This window comes from Genypterus blacodes, unplaced genomic scaffold (assembly GCF_046128005.1).
Source record: "Genypterus blacodes isolate CSIRO-AG114 ecotype Tasmania unplaced genomic scaffold, CSIRO-AGI_Gbla_v1 ptg000053l_1, whole genome shotgun sequence".
NCBI classification, from domain to species: domain Eukaryota; kingdom Metazoa; phylum Chordata; class Actinopteri; order Ophidiiformes; family Ophidiidae; genus Genypterus; species Genypterus blacodes.
Genome location: NW_027466865.1, coordinates 2,095,135 through 2,113,881, shown reverse-complemented (window position 1 = coordinate 2,113,881; position 18,747 = coordinate 2,095,135). Strand labels below are relative to the sequence as shown.

General features: G+C 43.4%; 2 protein-coding genes across 3 annotated transcripts; both read left to right on the top strand.

Annotated features, from left to right (window-relative positions):
• Positions 1 to 395: 395 nt before the first annotated feature.
• On the top strand, positions 396 to 6,770 carry slc2a8 (solute carrier family 2 member 8). Its single transcript, XM_076151054.1, has 10 exons — positions 396 to 728; positions 1,136 to 1,298; positions 1,505 to 1,711; positions 1,891 to 1,990; positions 3,314 to 3,525; positions 3,752 to 3,907; positions 4,073 to 4,181; positions 4,425 to 4,583; positions 4,918 to 5,063; positions 5,393 to 6,770. Exons 1-10 carry the CDS (start codon positions 640 to 642, stop codon positions 5,537 to 5,539), a joined length of 1,488 nt encoding a protein of 495 aa, XP_076007169.1. The 5' UTR covers positions 396 to 639; the 3' UTR covers positions 5,540 to 6,770.
• A 719-nt stretch (positions 6,771 to 7,489) lies between these two features.
• hira (histone cell cycle regulator a) lies at positions 7,490 to 18,466 on the top strand. 2 transcript variants are annotated; one of them, XM_076150944.1, is made up of 25 exons: positions 7,490 to 7,740; positions 8,688 to 8,750; positions 9,017 to 9,127; positions 9,783 to 9,873; positions 10,171 to 10,265; positions 10,434 to 10,529; positions 11,040 to 11,200; positions 11,384 to 11,551; positions 11,721 to 11,834; positions 12,007 to 12,077; positions 12,174 to 12,279; positions 12,427 to 12,648; positions 12,841 to 12,926; positions 13,206 to 13,406; positions 13,651 to 13,794; positions 13,916 to 14,132; positions 14,316 to 14,423; positions 14,728 to 14,876; positions 15,113 to 15,274; positions 15,463 to 15,521; positions 15,773 to 15,878; positions 16,111 to 16,233; positions 16,377 to 16,540; positions 16,662 to 16,750; positions 17,314 to 18,466. In XM_076150944.1, exons 1-25 carry the CDS (start codon positions 7,704 to 7,706, stop codon positions 17,428 to 17,430), a joined length of 3,060 nt encoding a protein of 1,019 aa, XP_076007059.1. In that variant the 5' UTR covers positions 7,490 to 7,703; the 3' UTR covers positions 17,431 to 18,466. The 2 variants fall into 2 exon arrangements, with proteins under 2 accessions (XP_076007059.1, XP_076007058.1); XM_076150943.1 differs by having other exon boundaries at positions 13,913 to 14,132.
• Positions 18,467 to 18,747: the final 281 nt, after the last annotated feature.

The following is an 18,747-nucleotide window of genomic DNA, read 5'->3' as shown; positions in this document are numbered from 1 at the left end:
TTGAGTCATTTCTGTAAAATGTAAATCCTCAACAGCAACTTTGGTTTAAAAAATGTAGATGTAAAACATGTAAAAGTGAAGATTTATCCAGGTTAATACAAAATGTTCATAAAAAGGCATTTAATAAACCCGATGAAAGGACGGATACGCTTCCAAAATACAGCTTTAGATGCAGCATTATAATATATCAGATATCTTGGGATCTGTTTAAGTGTGGTAACCTGATAAACGGAAGAAAAATAGTGACCTGATAAATTCATGTATTGAGAAAAAAACAGATAAAACGTGAGTAATAAAGCTGTGGCTCTTCGTAAAACACACGATCTTTGGGTGCAAAGAAGAAAATAATGCCTTTATTTTGAAAAAATACTAACCAGGAAATGGCAGGCACACTTGTGATCAGCTGACTGAAATGTTGACAAAGCAAGTGGGCCGCCGGTGCAAGAAGCATTGACGAGGAGGTCCAGCAGAGGAGCGCAGGCCGGACACTCGGATCTAAAGGACTCGAACTCGCTACTCGTGTTCAGGTCATTTTTACTCTCCGTTTTCTGTCTCCTGCACGCTTTCTGCTTGATGAACCAATGATCCAGGTGAACAATTAAGAAGCGAAGGTAAACAAGGAGAACAGAACCAGGCGGCATGGACATCCAGAATGAGAGGAGAAGGCTGCTGGATTCAGAGGGAGGAGAGGAGTCAGCACAGACCGCTGAGCAGGAAGCTTACCTGGCGTGAGTCACAACCTGGCTGCTTTCAACACACGACAGATAAAAGTACACCATGGAAATACACGCATGTTAAGTCGGTTAATTGCCAAAAAAGGGAACATTGCAAATCCTCACATCTGCAGTAGATAGGAATCAATGTTCTATGCCCAGTTTGATTTAATTGGGTTAGAAATCCAGCCTCTCTCTAAGAACAACTAGCAACACAGCACAAGCTGGTGGAAAATGTTTTGAAATGTTCCCAGAGTTGAAGAGAATGAGCTATTTGTGCTCCTTAAATGCAAAACCACTGAAAAATTAAGTTGTTAATGAATAAATTTGTACTTGTATGACAGATATAATTGAGTCTGAGTCAGGTTTGATATGTGACCTTTCCTTCCTGCTCTGTGTCCTCTTCCTCTTCCTCTCCACAGCAAAGTAAAGAATGGGAAACTGTTCCTGGCCACGTTTGTCTCTGTCCTGGGTCCTATGAGTTTCGGCTTTGTGCTGGGCTACAGCTCGCCGGCCATTCCTGATCTCACTGCGATCGAAGACCCGCGATTACGGCTGAATGATGTGCAGGCCTCATGGTTTGGGGTAAGATGGCAACCATGATGTTTATACCAGAAGAACCTGTTTATATGTTACAGAATATATGTATCAATCCTGTTCAGCCCTGTGCCTATTGTTGTCTTCATTGTGGTGTTCAGTTTCAAGAAGCGCCAGTTCCATAATAAACACATAATTTATGTCAGAATCCCAATAAGATTAATTAAGATCTGTATCCTGCGTCTGTTTTCCAGTCTATAGTGACGTTGGGAGCGGCGTTGGGAGGCCTGCTGGGCGGCTGGATGGTGGATAAGATCGGCAGGAAGCTCAGTCTGATGTTCTGCTCGCTGCCGTTCGTGTTCGGCTTCACCGTCATCGTGGCGGCGCAGAATGTGTGGATGCTTTACCTGGGCAGGGTGCTCACTGGCCTCGCCAGTGGGGTCACATCACTGGTCGTCCCGGTAAGTAGGTGCCGTCTGTCTTTGTCAGGGCCAGAACAGGAAATAGCAATGTCAGTTATAAGGCGTTTGGGAGAGTTTTCCACCTCTCTGCCCCAGTTGGTCTGATGTGTCCTGAGATGTGTCCTGAGCCATTACTTTCACTAACTGGAGGTCTTTTGCTCTTTTCACTCGCCTGCCAGCTGTATATCTCTGAGATGGCACATGAGCGCGTCCGTGGTCTGCTGGGCTCCTGTGTTCAGCTCATGGTGGTGTTCGGCATCATGGGAGTGTATCTGGCAGGTATGTACAATGGCTCTAGACTCAGTGGACCAGCATGATGTCCATGTCCACGTGACCAACAACAGAAGAAGCCAATCACATCATAAAGTAATCATAAAGTCTGACCATACACATTGTGACTGCTCTGGTCAAAGAAATGAATGGTTTAGTTTAATATGTCTTATGGTTTAAAGGATGTCATAAGATCATGAAGAGCTGTTTCTATGGTGTAACAAACATCTTTAAAACATGCTACACAGGCAAAAGTCTCTATCTGAAAATGTATGATGTCGTTACTCATCATCTGTTTTGTTTCAGTTTGGTTCTTTTTACAATCACCCTTGATGAGCCTGGTTTAAAGTGCGCTATCAACCTCAGTTCTTTAGGACAGTGCTCTCACTCACACATTTTAAAAGCCTGGATCAAAGGTCGTGAAGAAGAGTTGACCAGACTACAGTGGCTGGCAGTCAAACCCAGGCTGTCATGTGACGGACCTGTCTGCTTCTGCAGATATGCTCAGTTTCCCTGCAGCTCCTTTGGTTCAGCCGTGCTTACTAATCTTGTTTGCTGCATACCGTGCATGTTTACCCATTAGTGTGTCACATGAGGTGGGTCTTCGCATTTTAGGGTCCTTGTATGGACTAATTATCTTTTAACCACAAAGGTGAAAACTTCTTTGTGATTGGATTATCACTGGTAGGTTTTCCATGACTCTTAGACTGGTGATTGAATCTCTTCAAAGGTGAAGCTCATCACAGAAAGTCAAGTGTGATGATCAGATTAGCTGAGAAATATGTGTTTTAACATAGCAGATGAAAGAAGCCTGGATATGACAAAGCATGACAAACCTAATGACATGAGGCACTCAGGTTCCTATTAGCGTCAAACATCCAACGCCCCCCGCTGGCAGACCTGATGAGTCTGGACATACTGTATATGCAGAGAATCAAAAGGAGTCATTGAATCTTGTGAAAAATTGTTATTCTGTATTCTTATTCTGTTTTCTACTGGCAAATTACATGTAATTGATTCATTGATAATTAGTTAATATGCAACTGCATATAAAATATTATCAATAACACAACTCATCCTGTGTGCAGTGCACATCAGTAACTTGTTGTGCTCATGCTTCTCTCTGCTTTTTACTTGTGGATGACTTTTTGGTAAGGTGCTAAATTGTTTTGGTTGGGGTTGGTGATGTTTGGTTCAACATTTTGAGAACCTTTGAGGCTGTAAGAAAGCCAGCGCATGAATATCACATGTATTTATGGAAAGGAGGGACTGTGGAGTCTTATGTGTACGTGGATTTATTCATCAAAATGTTTCCCCCGGTGTGTCCCACAGGTCTCTGCCTGCACTGGCGCTGGCTGGCCATCTGTTGCTCCATCCCGCCAACTCTGCTGATGGTGTGCATGTGCTTCATGCCGGAGACGCCCAGGTTCCTGTTGTCCCAGGGCAAGAGGCGGGAAGCTGAGGAGGCACTGCGCTTCTTGCGAGGCCCGGATGCCCCCGTGCAGTGGGAGTGTGCCCGTATCGAGAACTCCAGCAATGAGCAGGTGTGTTCACTGTAGGTTGGGTAACCATTTGTTGCCTACTACCAAGAGACCCCAATCATTCAGTCCAGTGGGTATCAAGTCAGCAGCAAGAGTTCCTGTCATTCATGCTGCATTTACAAGTACCCCAAAACAGTTACACATCAACAACGCATGGTGTTCGTATCAAGATCATTTAACTTTGTCTGTCCATTACTGTGTGGTCTGATGATAGTTGTCTTTTTCTCAGGGATCAGGCTTCCAGATGTCTGACCTGAAGGACCCTGGTGTCTACAAGCCTCTGGTGATCGGCATCCTGCTGATGTTCTTTCAGCAGCTGAGTGGGATCAATGCGATCATGTTCTATGCTGAGAGCATATTCAAACAGGCCAATTTTAGTCCTGAGGTAAGGAACGTTTAAAAACTCTATTGTAGAATAAGAAGAAGAAGTACATTTTAAAGTGTGGTAATAACACAGGGATTATTTTGTGTTTCTCAGTTGCATTTAATGCATGATGTCACCCACTTCCCACAAGATGTTTATTTTTTGTTTTCTGTGTCTTTTTATCAGAACAGTGAAGTGGCCACGGTCATAGTGGGTCTGATTCAGGTCATCTTCACAGCAGTGGCAGCACTTATCATGGACAAAGCTGGAAGGAAAATCCTCCTCACCATCTCAGGTGTTTACATTAATTTTAATAGTCAAGTCAACTTTATCTGTATAGCCCAATATCACATGCAGTGTCGAGGAAAGACTCCCGAGAAAACCTTCAAGTATAAGGAAAAAGGAAGAATATTTTAAATTTATTTATATTAATACATTTAATTTCATTGTGGAATGAAAGTGCTTAATTTGTCCCTTTCTTCAGTTTTAATCTATCTCCATGATATTTATTTGTTTGTTTTTTCCCTCCTTAATTTAGGAATCATCATGACGATCAGTACCGTAGCATTTGGGGTTTATTTCTACCTGGTCAATGCCCACAGCAGCTCTGTAATGGACATTCAGGGTCAGGTGGCTCCTGAAGGCTTCACTAACCTGTCGCTGCTGGCTCTGATCAGCATGGGCGTCTTCATCACAGGTGAGACAGTAGAAGCCGCTTGTTGTGGTTCGACTCTGTACATATCTGCCAATGATTCTGACATGCAAGAATATGGAGCCCAAACACAGGGCAGAAAAGCTCTTGTCAGCTCAGCTCAGCTCAGTCGTTACTGTGCGTCACATGAGTGCCATCCAATGATTTCCAAGGAGGTAAAACCAGTAAAACAAGATGAGCTCTGTAAAACTCCCTGTGAACAGCACCCACACAGACTGTCAAACACTGTTAGGTAGAAATGAATGGTAACCATATTATTCATAGTAATCTTAATGACTGTGTCTTGATACTCACCGTATTAATCTGTGCCTGTGTTCAGGTTTTGCTCTGGGTTGGGGTCCCATCCCCTGGCTGGTCATGTCTGAAATCTTCCCCTCCAAGGTGAGGGGCTTTGCCAGCGCCGCCTGCGTCCTCACCAACTGGACCATGGCCTTCATTGTCACCAAGACCTTCCAGGACCTGATGGTAAGAGCTGAAGAAGGATTCATTTTCACACAATGCCAGAGGAGACACAGATGAAGATAATTACTTTGTGGTCATGGAGTACAATGTTGATGTTGTGATCATGTTTATGAAAGATGACGTGTCCTATCTAGCTTTATGTTTTTGACACATTAGGATTATTCAGTAGATTTCTATTCAGTTTGGATGATTAACTGGACTCCACCTCCACAGCTGCAGATGCACTTTATTTTATGCTGCCTATTGTCCCTCAAACTATGAATGTTTGCTGTATCTTTGTTCTCTCACATCAACATCACTGAGAGAGTTTGTTTGGCTCCTCTTCTCTCCAGGTTAATCTAACCGCCGCAGGAACTTTCTGGCTCTTTGCTTCCATCTCTGCCGTCAGCGTCGTCTTCACCATTGCCTTCCTCCCAGAAACCAAGGGCAAGACCCTCGAGCAAATAGAAGCTGATTTCAGAGGGTCGTCAGCTCCATGAAGATCACACTTATGATCAAAACCAACTTTGCAGATAACAGTTACTGACAGATCTAATTATTAATATTTTTTCTTATACATTATTCATCCCACAAACTGACTGGACGCTGTACAGAAATTGTTATCAGATTTGTGTGTGTGGCTCTAGGAAAAACAGTGTTGCTTGGACTGTTTGTCTATGTAACCAACAGTTACAGATCTTTATACGCTGGGTACAGACATTCATAGTCCCAAGAGGGTGAATTCTAATAACGCTGGTTGTTCCCTCCACACTTTGACTCTTTAAGATAGGATAACTGGATCATAACAGGAAGAACTGCTCAAAGTGCATTTCATTTGACAAATATATATGTGTAATTTGACAAATATCCATAAGCTAAAATGTTAAATGCATGAACAGGGATCTTTTAGAGTCTGTCCTCTCTTTGTTGGATCGCAGTAAAAGAGTCGTTAAGTAAGATAGTTCAATGTTTAAAGCAGAACATCAAATTGCCTTTTTCCTCAATATAACTGCTCATACTGAAGACTCTGCACCAATGCACTGTGACACTATTGAATGCAGTTACACCTTCTTGCCAATAACTTTAATGTTTGGATTCATATTTGTTCGTCTGTTTGTTACAATGATGTGATATATTTGATTATAAATGAAAATAATATGTGCATTTTCAACCACCTGAAAGCACCATCAAACTCTTGATTAGTTGGTATTTCCCTCTTTTACATGAGGATCAGATTTTGTATGTATTTTATAACATCCTGATTCATGATGGGTTGGAAAATGCAAATACTATGGGAATGTTGTGATATCTTGTTTCCCTGACCACATTTGTCCCAGTGGAAGTGGAGTTACAGAAAAACATATTTTAGCTGACTGTATGGGCGCTCACTTGGTTTTTCAACGCACAAATTGGTATTGTACAAATGTATTAATCAAAGAATATTTATTGTAGTTTGACTAAAGCTCGGACCATATTGGGATGACACTAAAACAGTGTATGTGCAAGTGCAGGGAGTTATTCACAAATATTGATTGATTCAGTGCCACACCAATGTTCATGTAATGATGTTTAGGCAGTAAACACGTCATGAAGTGTGTTTACTGTTAACACTTACTGTGCTGACTGTTATGTGAAGTTTACACCATCAACATAACGAAAAAAAAATGTTGTGTACTATATTTTTGTAATGTTTTCAATATGCATTATAAGTTACATTTTCTGTAATTATTACATCTCCCCTGTCACTTTGTCTCTTTCTACACCTACAGAAAAATCAGCTTCTCTTGACCTTGACCTTCTGTTAATTATTAGTGCTACATTATTATTTTACTTGACAAAGGTGAAGGACAGCTCATCATTTCAGAGTGCATCTCACAATAAACATCTGACTTTGAGGATAACACATGTACACACAGCATCGAAAAGTTGACTTATCATATTTTTCCTCAAATTCATTCATCTTCATTGATTACAACAATTCTCCACAAAAGCTGTTGTATTTCAAACATTACATTTTCTACAACATTTTAACTTTCATTTACTTAAAATTCGAAATATTTCTGAGCCATCTTGTTCTAGATCATTTAAATGGCCATATAATCTACAAAATTATGATGCACTGAATTCAAAAAAATTACGTGTACGGAAGAAAACGCCCATTTTTTCTGCATACTTTCAAAATAAAGGTCTTATCAACTAGAGGTTTGAACTCGGTCACGCCGCGTGGGTTTTTTTGGTACGTTTGACTCGTCCAAACATACTAGAATTAATTGGCGGTATTCTGAAGAACGACACAGTGTCATCAGTTTAAATATTCTTATTTAGCTTCAAAATTAAAAAGAAAATGTTGTAATGTTGTCTTCCGGTGGAACTACTGTGACAGCTGCACAGCGCGCTTTTTTTCCCAACTGCGCGGTCAAAAAAATAACAGGAGTACTTCCGGCTGTGCGTGGTGCAACCGCGTCTGTCATCCGGGCTGCTCGGGCTGCTGCTCGGCTCGGAGGCGACATGGGGATGCTGCTGCAAAGATGGAGTTGAATTAAAGACAAATAGCAAACTATCCGACTGAGTTTCAGACAAAGGGAGCGGGGGTCATCGCTAGTTATCTGTCCGAACTGACCTGAAGAGAGATCTGGTGGGAAATAAGATAACGGAGAATTAAAAATGAAGCTGTTGAAGCCGAGTTGGGTGAGCCACAACGGTAAGCTTGTGCAGGAATCTGTTTGGACCAAGTTAGGCTTTTGTTGTCGGAGGGGGTGACGAGATAAGGAGGCATGATGTGGTGGTCGACACTTCTTTCACTTGTTTGTCACTTGCTGCTCACTTCGAATCCACACGCAGTTGAATAGTGGAACACGCCTGGTTGATGTATTTAACCTAAAAGTTGAGCACACACATCACCCCGCCGCGTTCGATCATTATTTCAACCCCGATATGTTAATGTTTGCTAACATTAGCTAGCTAGCTACTTAGCCCCCCCGAGCTCAGACGCGCCGTTGTTTCCAAACTTACCTGCTAAATTACTTATTTTAATGTTTCAAAGTGACACATTGACTTCACTAATTGCACTTTTTGGCCCACCAGCTTGCTAACGTCACCGTTGAGCTCTACATCAGTGAGCGTTGAGCTAATAATAAGTTGCTGTGGTCAAATCTCCAGGTTGACAGCTTGTAAAGTTCGCCGTTAGCCCCGACGCTAACTGTTGTTTTGCCAGTCGATTATTTATTACCAATTAATATTTTCTGCATGATGAAATGTGAAAATAGCTATCACGACGTCCCATAGCCCAAAGTGATGCTCTTTAATTTAAATTTAATGCAGCCCCAAAGCATTTAGTTATTAAATATATAACGATCTGTAAACCGAAGGTGACATTGGTTTCTTTATGCAATTATTATCGAGACTGTCATTCGGTGTATTTTTGATTAGCACAAGTATGTGAAAATTACAAAACTTGTCATCTATTAATTGTCTTCTAGTCATTTAATACATAAATTAAAACCCAGATAAAATAATTCAAACCCATGTCATATGTTTGGGCATTTATTTATGCTATTCAGTCCGTGGTTAATGTTCAAACTGCTCAAACTGCCCTTACACACACAGCTTATGTGTCAGCTACACTTTGTTATGTGTTGTGTTTTGCAGGCAAACCCATATTTTCAGTTGACATCCACCCTGATGGGACAAAATTTGCAACCGGTGGGCAAGGTAAGAAACACACACACACACACACACACACACACACACACACACACACACACACACACACACACACACAGATAGGGTGATATTTCATGTTGCTGAAATAAACATTTTAGGATCTGCACCTGTATTGAAACCTAGAAAAGCAGCCTGGAGTCCTAAAATAAAAATACCAAAACAAATACTGCATGTTGTCATTCATTGCCCTGAATTAAAACTGAAGAGGAAAGACGTGACGCAGATGTATTTTCCCATTTTTGCTCTTCTTACAGGCGAGGATTCTGGCAAGGTGATGATCTGGAACATGGCTCCTGTCCTCCGAGAGGAAGATGAGAAGAATGAGAATGTTCCCAAGATGCTTTGCCAAATGGACAATCACTTAGGTAACCAGCGCTGCCTTTAACCTTTGCTTTATTCTGAATACAGAAACCTTTATTACCAAATGATTTGTTAATAAATACCTTTACAAACAACAACACTAATGGTGTTTCTACTCAGACAGATACTGTTTATGTTAGTGCTACTTTTGCTTTGACAGAAAGAGAGAGATACTAATATAAAAACTACAAATACTACTTTTACTTCTAAGACTACATCTACAATACATACATGTATTCATTTTGTAGCTTCTATTCTTGCAAATTGCGTTGTTTCTTCTGTTATAAATGTGAGTATATGAGTGGCAGCAGTCTAAAGCTGGGAGGAGAAGGTTTATCATGAGTTAGTGTGGTTAAAGGATTAATTATTTATTTTTTATCAGTAACAAATACTGAAATACCTCTGACAACAGCGGTGAACTCCTGGTTTGTTTTAATGCTGTATATATGGATCACAGTTCTTCTGAAAATAGGCTTTTGTGCTCAGCCAGTGTTCCTTGGAGGAAGAGAATGAAACGAGCAAAACAAACACGCAGTCACTTTAACAGGAAGCGTTGAAAAGTTTGAGCTATTATTATCCACCATATTTGCCTCCTCAGCTAAAATCCCCAAAACATATGTGAAGTGTGAATGAACAGAAGTGTTTTGTTTTTCTGTGCAGCATGTGTGAACTGTGTGCGCTGGTCCAACAACGGCCTTTACCTGGCATCAGGAGGAGACGACAAGCTGGTCATGGTGTGGAAGAGAGCCGCGTACGTTAACACACAAACACTTTACTGGCATCCCCAAGTTGACCCACAATATCACCATTTTGCGGAGCCAGGTTGTCATCATCAAACTCATTACTGTAGTTCTGTATATGGTTCCAAGGGCCATGAGAGAGAGAGTCACCCTTGTTTTTAGCAGCAGCAAAGAGGATTTTACTGTGTGTGTCTGCTGTTGTGAATGTGTGACAGTTTAGAACCAATACTGGCACCGGAGTCTCAGAGAATGAAAGATGAACATTTGTCACCGTGTTAATTGTTTGTTTAAATGTTCTCCCTCTGCAGGTTCATTGGCCCGAGCACAGTGTTTGGCTCGAGCAGTAAGCTGGCTAACGTGGAGCAGTGGAGGTGTGTGACCATACTGAGGAACCACACTGGAGGTAAAACAGAAAACACACCAATACAATTCAGCTCATTTCAACCATAAAACATGCGCAATAGCCACAAATGGACGACACAAAGCAAACAAGCAAGCACTGTTGTATTGTATTCTTGTATTGTATTGTAATGTAATGTCACCTGTGTGTGTGTGTGTGTGTGTGTGTTAGATGTGATGGATGTGGCCTGGTCCCCTCACGACATGTGGCTGGCCTCCTGCAGTGTGGACAACACCATTGTCATCTGGAACGCTCGCAAATTCCCAGGTAGGACACACACCGGCCCACTGAAGTGAGAGTTAATAATCACAGCGTAACCGGGTAAAAGCGCAAAGAATGAGTGACAAAGAGGTCCAGAAGTTCAATTAGATGGTTGCTCACTTCATCGAACAACATGCTTTGCAATAAAGTTGCCTTGTTTAAAAAGATGAGACGTCTTATATTCTCATATTCCTGGAGACGGCGGTTGATTCTGGGATTGGTGGCTGCTGCTCCAACATAGTATCATGCTGCTAAACTCAAAATGCACAGGAAACATTTTCATTTCTGACATTTTTGGCTTTTCTGACTAAATAATGGAAAGTATGGAACATGCGTCTGTATACTCTATTCCAGTTCTCTTGAATTCATCACAACATTGATCTAGATGCAGGTTATTATGCCCGCTGAATAGTTTTGTACTAGTTATTAGTTATTTTATTTCTCTACGGTTACTAACATCATAAGTGAACCTGTGTCGGTAACGTTCCTGCTCTCTGTGTCACCTTGTTTGTGCAGAGATGGTGACGTGTCTGCGCGGCCACACTGGGCTTGTTAAAGGCTTAACGTGGGATCCTGTGGGGAAATACGTGGCCTCGCAAGCCGACGACCACAGCCTCAAAGTGTGGAGGACCCTGGACTGGCAGCTGGAGGCCAACATCACCAAACCCTTCAGTGAGGTACAGCACATCCTCCGAAGTGTGTGTGGATGCAGGGATAATGGATAAATGACAGGATATTTGATTCAATTAATATTATTGGGGTCATTAATTTGTCCAACCCAATTCAAATTTAATCGAGAAATTGTCTAGATAACTCTTCATAAAATACACTCACGTTTATGACCATCTCGTCTCTTTCAGTGTGGCGGCACGACCCATGTCCTGCGTCTGTCCTGGTCTCCCGACGGTCAGTATCTGGTGTCGGCTCATGCCATGAACAACTCCGGTCCCACCGCTCAGATCGTGGAGCGGGACGGCTGGAAGACCAACATGGACTTTGTGGGCCACCGTAAAGCTGTCACCGTGGTGGTGAGCTCTCCTTAACGCGTCTGAATCGTTCTCACATTTCTGATAGCAGCCGCACATTAGAACGTCTTTCACATCCGCTCCACTCTACTGTGAGAGCTTTCATCAGGTTATCTTCCCCGTAGCTGCGTGTTTGTGTCTGTGTGTGCTGACGACTCTTTCCTCTCGACAGAAATTCAACCCAAAGATCTTCAAGAAGAAGCAGAAGAATGGTAGCTCTCCAAAGCCCAGCTGTCCGTACTGCTGCTGTGCTGTCGGCAGCAAAGACAGATCGCTCTCCGTATGGGTGCGTCCGCGGCTCACACGTCATTCTGCAGTGATATTGTTCCAACACATCCAGTCAAACTTCAATCATCAGCTTCACCTCAATCACTGCTGCACTTTTTGTGGCTTTTCAATCAGCATTATTGTGAAGGAATCGTGACAATACTAAAGCTGTCTGTGTTTCTCTTCCTCAGCTGACCTCTCTGAAGCGCCCTTTAGTGGTCATCCATGATTTGTTTGATAAATCGATCATGGATATCTCCTGGTGAGTTTGACACGGCACAAAGACCCTAACAGCATGGACGCCCATTGATCAAGCATATACATCTCTGTGACGCTGATGTGTTTGTGCTTGTAAAAGGACTCTGACAGGTCTGGGAATGCTGGTGTGCTCCATGGACGGTACAGTAGCGTACCTGGACTTCTCCCTGGATGAACTGGGAGACCCGCTCAGTGAAGAGGAGAAGGTCAGAACGCACGCAAACAAGCTGGTTTTCTACTGTCTGAAAATGATTCATTGTATTAATGCCCTTAATTCCAAGCTAGAGGCCATATCTTGGTCTACCCTTTGATCATCAAGATGAGGACTCTCTGTCTGTCCCTCTTTCCTGCAGAACACCATCCACCAGAACATCTACGGGAAGAGTCTGGCTATAACCAGCACAGAGGCTCAGCTCTCCACCACCATCATCGAGAACCCGGAGATGCTCAAGTATCAACAGGAGCGACAGACCTCGGCCCAGGCCAACCAGGCACTGAGTGGCGCCGGACTCGAATCGGCCACACCCAAACTGAACAGTGTGATGAATGGAGAGTCTCTGGAGGACATCAGGAAGGTGGGAGACAGACGATAACATCTAAAAATTAGGACATATCAATCAGGGAATAGTTTTGCTGCTTCTATTGACGGTTTTAAAGACCATTTCATTTCTGTCCCACTTCATTATTTATCAGCCTGAGCGAAGGCTTGTAATACTATACATTGATGGTCTTTTTGGACGTTCATTTTATCGATTGCCATTTTCCAGAATCTTCTAAAGAAGCAGGTGGAGACGAGAACCGCGGATGGCAGAAGACGAATCACACCACTTTGTATTGCTCAGCTTGACACAGGGTAAGGAAACGCTGCAAAACGGATGCAGCGTCAACAAGTGCAGTGATCTGTTTACACTTATTTAGTGACATCATGCTCATAATACACTTCTATCTATCTTCTTATTAGAGTCAAAATAAAGTTCTGCAGTGCAAGTTTGAACTAAAGCATAATTCATTCATTTCAAAGCCCCTTAAATCAAAAATGAAGTTCCTGACATTGGTTACACGTTACTTGCCATTTACTCCAGTATCTGTACCTCTGCTCTCTCTCTCTCTCTCTCTCTCTCTCTCTCTGCAGGGATTTCTCCCCGGCTCTGTTCAACAGCGTTCCCATCCTGCCGTCCGGCTCTTCCTTGTCCAACCAGCTGACCCCGCAGCTCAGCTCCGACTCCAGCCCAGGACAGGGCCCGGCTCTGGGGCTGAGGCCCGGCCATGACGCCCTGCTCACTTCACCCGCACCCAACAGCACTGCCAAGGGCCTGGAAGACAATAAGGATGGGTGGGAAACCAACTTGAATTCAATGATCTGATTGTTTTGAATTCGTTTTGAGGCCTCTGATAGTTTGTAGCCCAAAAAGCTCAAATACAAAAACTCAACACAGTCAACTTTTATCTCCTGAACAGAAAATGATCTCTTGGATTATTTTAAATTAGTATTGTGTTTATATATTATTATGCCTGATGCTTTTACCGTCATTCTTACACCTGCTAATTTTAAACTTGCACCCTCCTTCTGACGGCAGCATCAAGACCACTTTGCTGCTGACCTCTGCCTCTAAGATCGAGCCAATGAAAGCTCTGGACTCCAGGTTCACTGAGAGGTCAAAGGCCACACCGGGGGTCACAGCTGCCATCTCCTCCACAGCAGGAATCATGCCTCTAGACAGGTGATTGGGTCATATTAATGGTTATGTTCCAGATCTAGGGTCAGGTGGAAACTTTGAATGGGATAAAGTCCAAAAGAGGCGTGAATATACTCTGACTGTTTGATGTGAAACTTTCCAGCAGGCCAAAAGACAGCATCTCTGTGCTGAAAGATGTGAAAATCAAAGATGATACCAGCAGCGACAGCGAGGACAAGATGGCCACCATCAACAAGAACCTGATGTTAAACAAGAGGAAGCCTGACCTGCTGATGGAAGATGCGGCGGTGGTGGAGAAGAGGAAGAAGGGACGGCCCAGGAAAGACAAGATGCCAGCCCCGGTCCCCCAAACCTTCACTCAGGTAAAGAGGCGGAGGCCAAAAGATGATGACGGCATGAAACGGAAAGTCAGGGAGAAGTCTGGGAATTGTGCTGTAAAATCCGTCTTTCTTTCTCGGTTGTGGTTCTTTAGTTGGTTGGTGTTCTATATTATTATTATATTATGATTATATTCCATGGATGAACGAGTGTGTGTCTCCTCTCAGGTTACTCCTCCAACAGAACGGGAGCCCAGCAGGGTGCCACCAGCGCCAACTCCTATGGCTGCACTCAAACTAGCAACACCCAGCAGACAGAAGACCTTTAGCCTGCAGGTGTGTGTGTGTGTGTGTGTGTGTGTGTGTGTGTGTGTGTGTGTGTGTGTGTGTGTGTGTGTGTGTGTGTGTGTGTGTGTGTGTGTGTGTGTGTGTGTGTGTGTGTGTGTGTGTGTGTGTGTGTGTGTGTGTGTGTGTGTGTGTGTGTGTGTGTGTGTGTGTGTGTGTGTGTGTGTGTGTGTGTGTGTGTTTTCACCTGGAATTTATTTTTTTGATAGTTCTTAATGTCAGTCATTCTGGACAAAATTGTCTCTGAACTCCATTATAAATCTAACTTTGTTTGACTGTGCGCACGTCGGTCCAGGTGAGCATGGAGCCCTCTGTGTTCTTGGAGGTGGAGAACGAGGTGTCGCTGGTGGCAGGGTCAAAGCTCAGCCAGCTGAAATGTACCAGAGATGGACGGAACTGGGACACACTGCTGCCCAGCTGGGTCAGCACCGCTGCAGGGAGCAGGTGAGGAGCCGTCTGGACTGTCCTCTGTCTCTGTCTTGTAGTCTGTGCTCAGGTGTTTGTATTTACGCAGAACTACTCGGTATAGAAAGCATATTTCCAACGACTCAGACTACTATATGAAACTCTGCTAAGGTTTGCTGTTATTCGGGTGTTAATATGTTCAGACCTTTTTGCCTTTTTCCCCTCAAAAATCTACGGATTGGTCACTCATACTCTTTCTTTTCTTTACCCCACAGTGATGTAATCGCTGTGGCATGTGAGGACAGGATGTTGTCTGTGTTTTCCTCCTGTGGGCGTCGGCTCCTTCCTGCCATCCAGCTGGCCACACCTGTGTCGGCGCTGCACTGCTCCGGTCACTTCGTCATGTCTCTCACTGCCGGAGCCGTGGTGTCCGTCTGGTTAGTCTGCTGCCGCTGAAGCTCTCCATACATTTGTCAGAGGTGTTTAGGTGTCGACTTCAAAACTGTAAAAATGACCTTTGTCAGATGTCATCAGTAAACAATATTTCTTTAAGGTATTACTTTTTAATTGTACTATCAGTTGGTAGAGGAAATGTAATGTGAAACCCTTGTGCTCATGTCTGCAGGGACGTTCAGAAACAGAAGGCTGTGGTGAAGAATGAGTCCCTGCTGACCATTTTATCAGGTGAGTGCATGCTGGGATATACAGTATGTTGTTAGATATTGTACACAAATTGCAACGTTCCTGGCTCCTGGAGGTGTGGAATCCTTTACCGTAGGGTTTCTGTTCTGTTGAAATGTATATATGAAGACACTTTCAAAGCTCAATACAGCCAGTATAATATAATAATCCCACATATTTGACATTCAGCCTCACGAAAGTCACGAAGAGCTATTCTGGATGGCTGCTCTAACATCTTTCCCTTATGTCTTTAGGGACAGACACCACTGTGTCTCAGTCTCTGCTGACTCAGCAAGGCGTTCCAGTCATCGGTTTGACAAACGGGAAATCCTACTGCTTCAGCTCCTCACTGGAGACATGGTGAGAAAGTAGATACAACTCCTAATGACACTGCTAGAGCTGTTAGTGAACTATTACAACTACGACTTCCCTTACTGTCGCCTCTGCTGAAATTACACACACACCCAGTCTGCTGATATCAGTGAATCTGCATCACATGACATTTAGCAGAAGTAGATGATTTGATATCAGCCAGTACACAATATGAACCGTCACACGCAATTCTCTCTCTCTGTCTCTCTGTCTCTCTCAGGACTCTGATAGCAGATAAAGGAGACTCTCTGGTCCAGTGTGCAGACTTCAGGAGCTGCCTGTCTACCCATGATGCACCTGTGGCCTCTGGACCATTGGCTGTCATGCAGGGCCGCAATCTCAAGTACTACATGCACTTTCATGAGCAGTCTGCAGACTCGCCTTTTGCGGCGTCTCGCTTGCCCCCGTTTCCCCATCCAGCATATTACATGAACATGCATCAAACACAGGCTTGATATTTCTCTCTCTCTGTCTTTCTCCCCCCAGTGCTGGTCGTCTGGCGTCCCGCTTGTCCTCCACCCCTCACCACATGCAGCAGAGCATGACGCTGGCTTTCCTGGAGAACCAGCTGGCGTCCGCTTTGACTCTGCTGTCGGCACAAGAGTATCGGTACTGGCTGCTCATCTACGCTCGCTTCCTTGTCAATGAAGGTACCTAACAAACATTATCTGATGACCTCACACAAGTTACAACTCTCCCACGAACAGAGAGTGAGTCCCAAGTGGTGTTTATGTACTGATGAAGATGTGTGTGTGTGTGTTACCTGTGCAGGTTCTGAGTTTCGTCTAAGGGAGCTGTGTAAAGAGCTGCTGGGTCCCGTCCACAAGTCTGCAGCCACAGCGTGGGAACCAACAACTCTGGTAAGAGACACACAACACTCAGCAGCCTTTGTCAAATGTCTCCATTGTCTCCATTTTGTATTGTATCATTTTTTAGTTGTCACAGTTTTTTGTTAGCTTTCAAAATGATAATGAATAATGATTGGATTGAGGGCAAAAGGACCAAAGAGGAGCAAAGCTTACAATTCTTATTGAAACACTTGAAGTAGATCATCATCAAGTCATTATGGCAGCAGAAACATGATGTCAGTGTGAACAGCTGGATTGTGTAATTAACTGTGTTAACGTGCCAATATAGAGGTCACACAGAGAATGGGACAGTAAACAAAATCGTCTTTTCAACAAAGCCTATGCATGTTAGTACAGCCACCATATTGTTACTCATACCGTGTGTGTGTGTGTGTGTGTGTGTGTGTGTGTGTGTGTGTGTGTGTGTGTGTGTGTGTGTGTGTGTGTGTGTGTGTGTGTGTGTGTGTGTGTGTGTGTGTGTGTGTGTGTGTGTGTGTGTGTGTGTGTGTGTGTGTGTGTGTGTGTGTGTGTGTGTGTGTGTGTGTGTGTGTGTGTGTGTGTGTGTGTTTTATCAGGGCCTGCGTAAGAGGGAGCTGCTGGGAGAAGTCTTACCCGTCATCGGCGCAAACCTTAGATTCCAGAGACTGTTCACCGAATACCAGGACCAGCTGGAGCTGTTGCGTAACAAATAACACACACACACACGTGCTGCTACACACACATACAGAGACATCGAGGGACGGGGACACGTGATGTCACACAAACACACTGGGACTCATTGTGGAACCCCTTTGGCTCGACTGGGCCTGGTTAATAAACACAGACCACCTTGGATCGACCTTCAGTGCTTGAACACTTTGCGTCGATGTGGCTGATCCTTCCAAACTCCACCCTGGATATTCTTGGAACACATTATTAAAGGCCCGTCCATTCATTTTCAAGCATATCCCCTCTATTCCTCCAGGTTTGTGACTTTTTGAACCACACGTACTGTATGTTTGCGTCATACTGTTGTAAACTCACATCCACTGCTTGGTGAAGACTCGTCCCCCTCTGCCTCCGCATCCAAAATGACGGTGGAGCGCTTATTTATTTGATCACAGGAAACGGGTTTGGGTGTGGAGGTCAAACAGGGATATATCCAAATCGTCGTGTCCAGCTTCACCATCTTCTCTGACATGAACTCTGCATCACATGCGGCAACGCACAGGCTTGAAAAATGTAACTGGGCAGCAATTCTATCATTTGTACCCCGTTAATGTGTGTGAGCTTTTTTAGGACAGAGGGAAAATCATAAAGTTTTGACTTTTTAAACAGGTTTCGAGGACCCAGGGGGTCATGAAACTCACTACATCAATCAACTTGTAAAAAGGCATACTTGCGCGTGTGTGTGCGTATGTGTTTGTGTGTGTATATATATAAATATATATGAAATTGGTGACTGTAAGCTTAGTAAGCTTGTTTACTGCTATATTACACTGCACAGTGTGGAATGCAGCACAGGCAGAATACAGAGGAAGATTTAAGGCCCTCCTCTTTTCTTTACTAATCTGTACAGAATTTCTGTTTAATTTCTTCTCTCTTTTGTTTATTTGGAGTTAGTCATTTTTAAATGTTTGTAAAAGGCATTTTTTTTGTTTCCATTTTCTATAAAAAGAGAAAAGGCTAGAAATCACACGAGAAAGTTTGCTTTTGAAGAAAGTGAAAATTAAAATAATGGTGGATGAATTTTGTAACTCCTGTCATTTGGTGTGTGAACCTTACTGAGCTCAGAAACAAACAAACTTCTTCCAGTTGTGCCAAACTTAAGTCTATAAGCCATGTAGTTATCTTTTATAATATGGTTTTCTTGTATAGGGTCAACAAATTGTAGTAGGCTTCATATTTATAGTAGGCTTCCTATTTGACTTCATCTGGAAACTCTTGGAACACATTGTGATTGTTCAATTGGCAAATGTATTTCTGAAAAACTAAAGCCACCATGCGGCACATTGGCACCACTGCCTTTA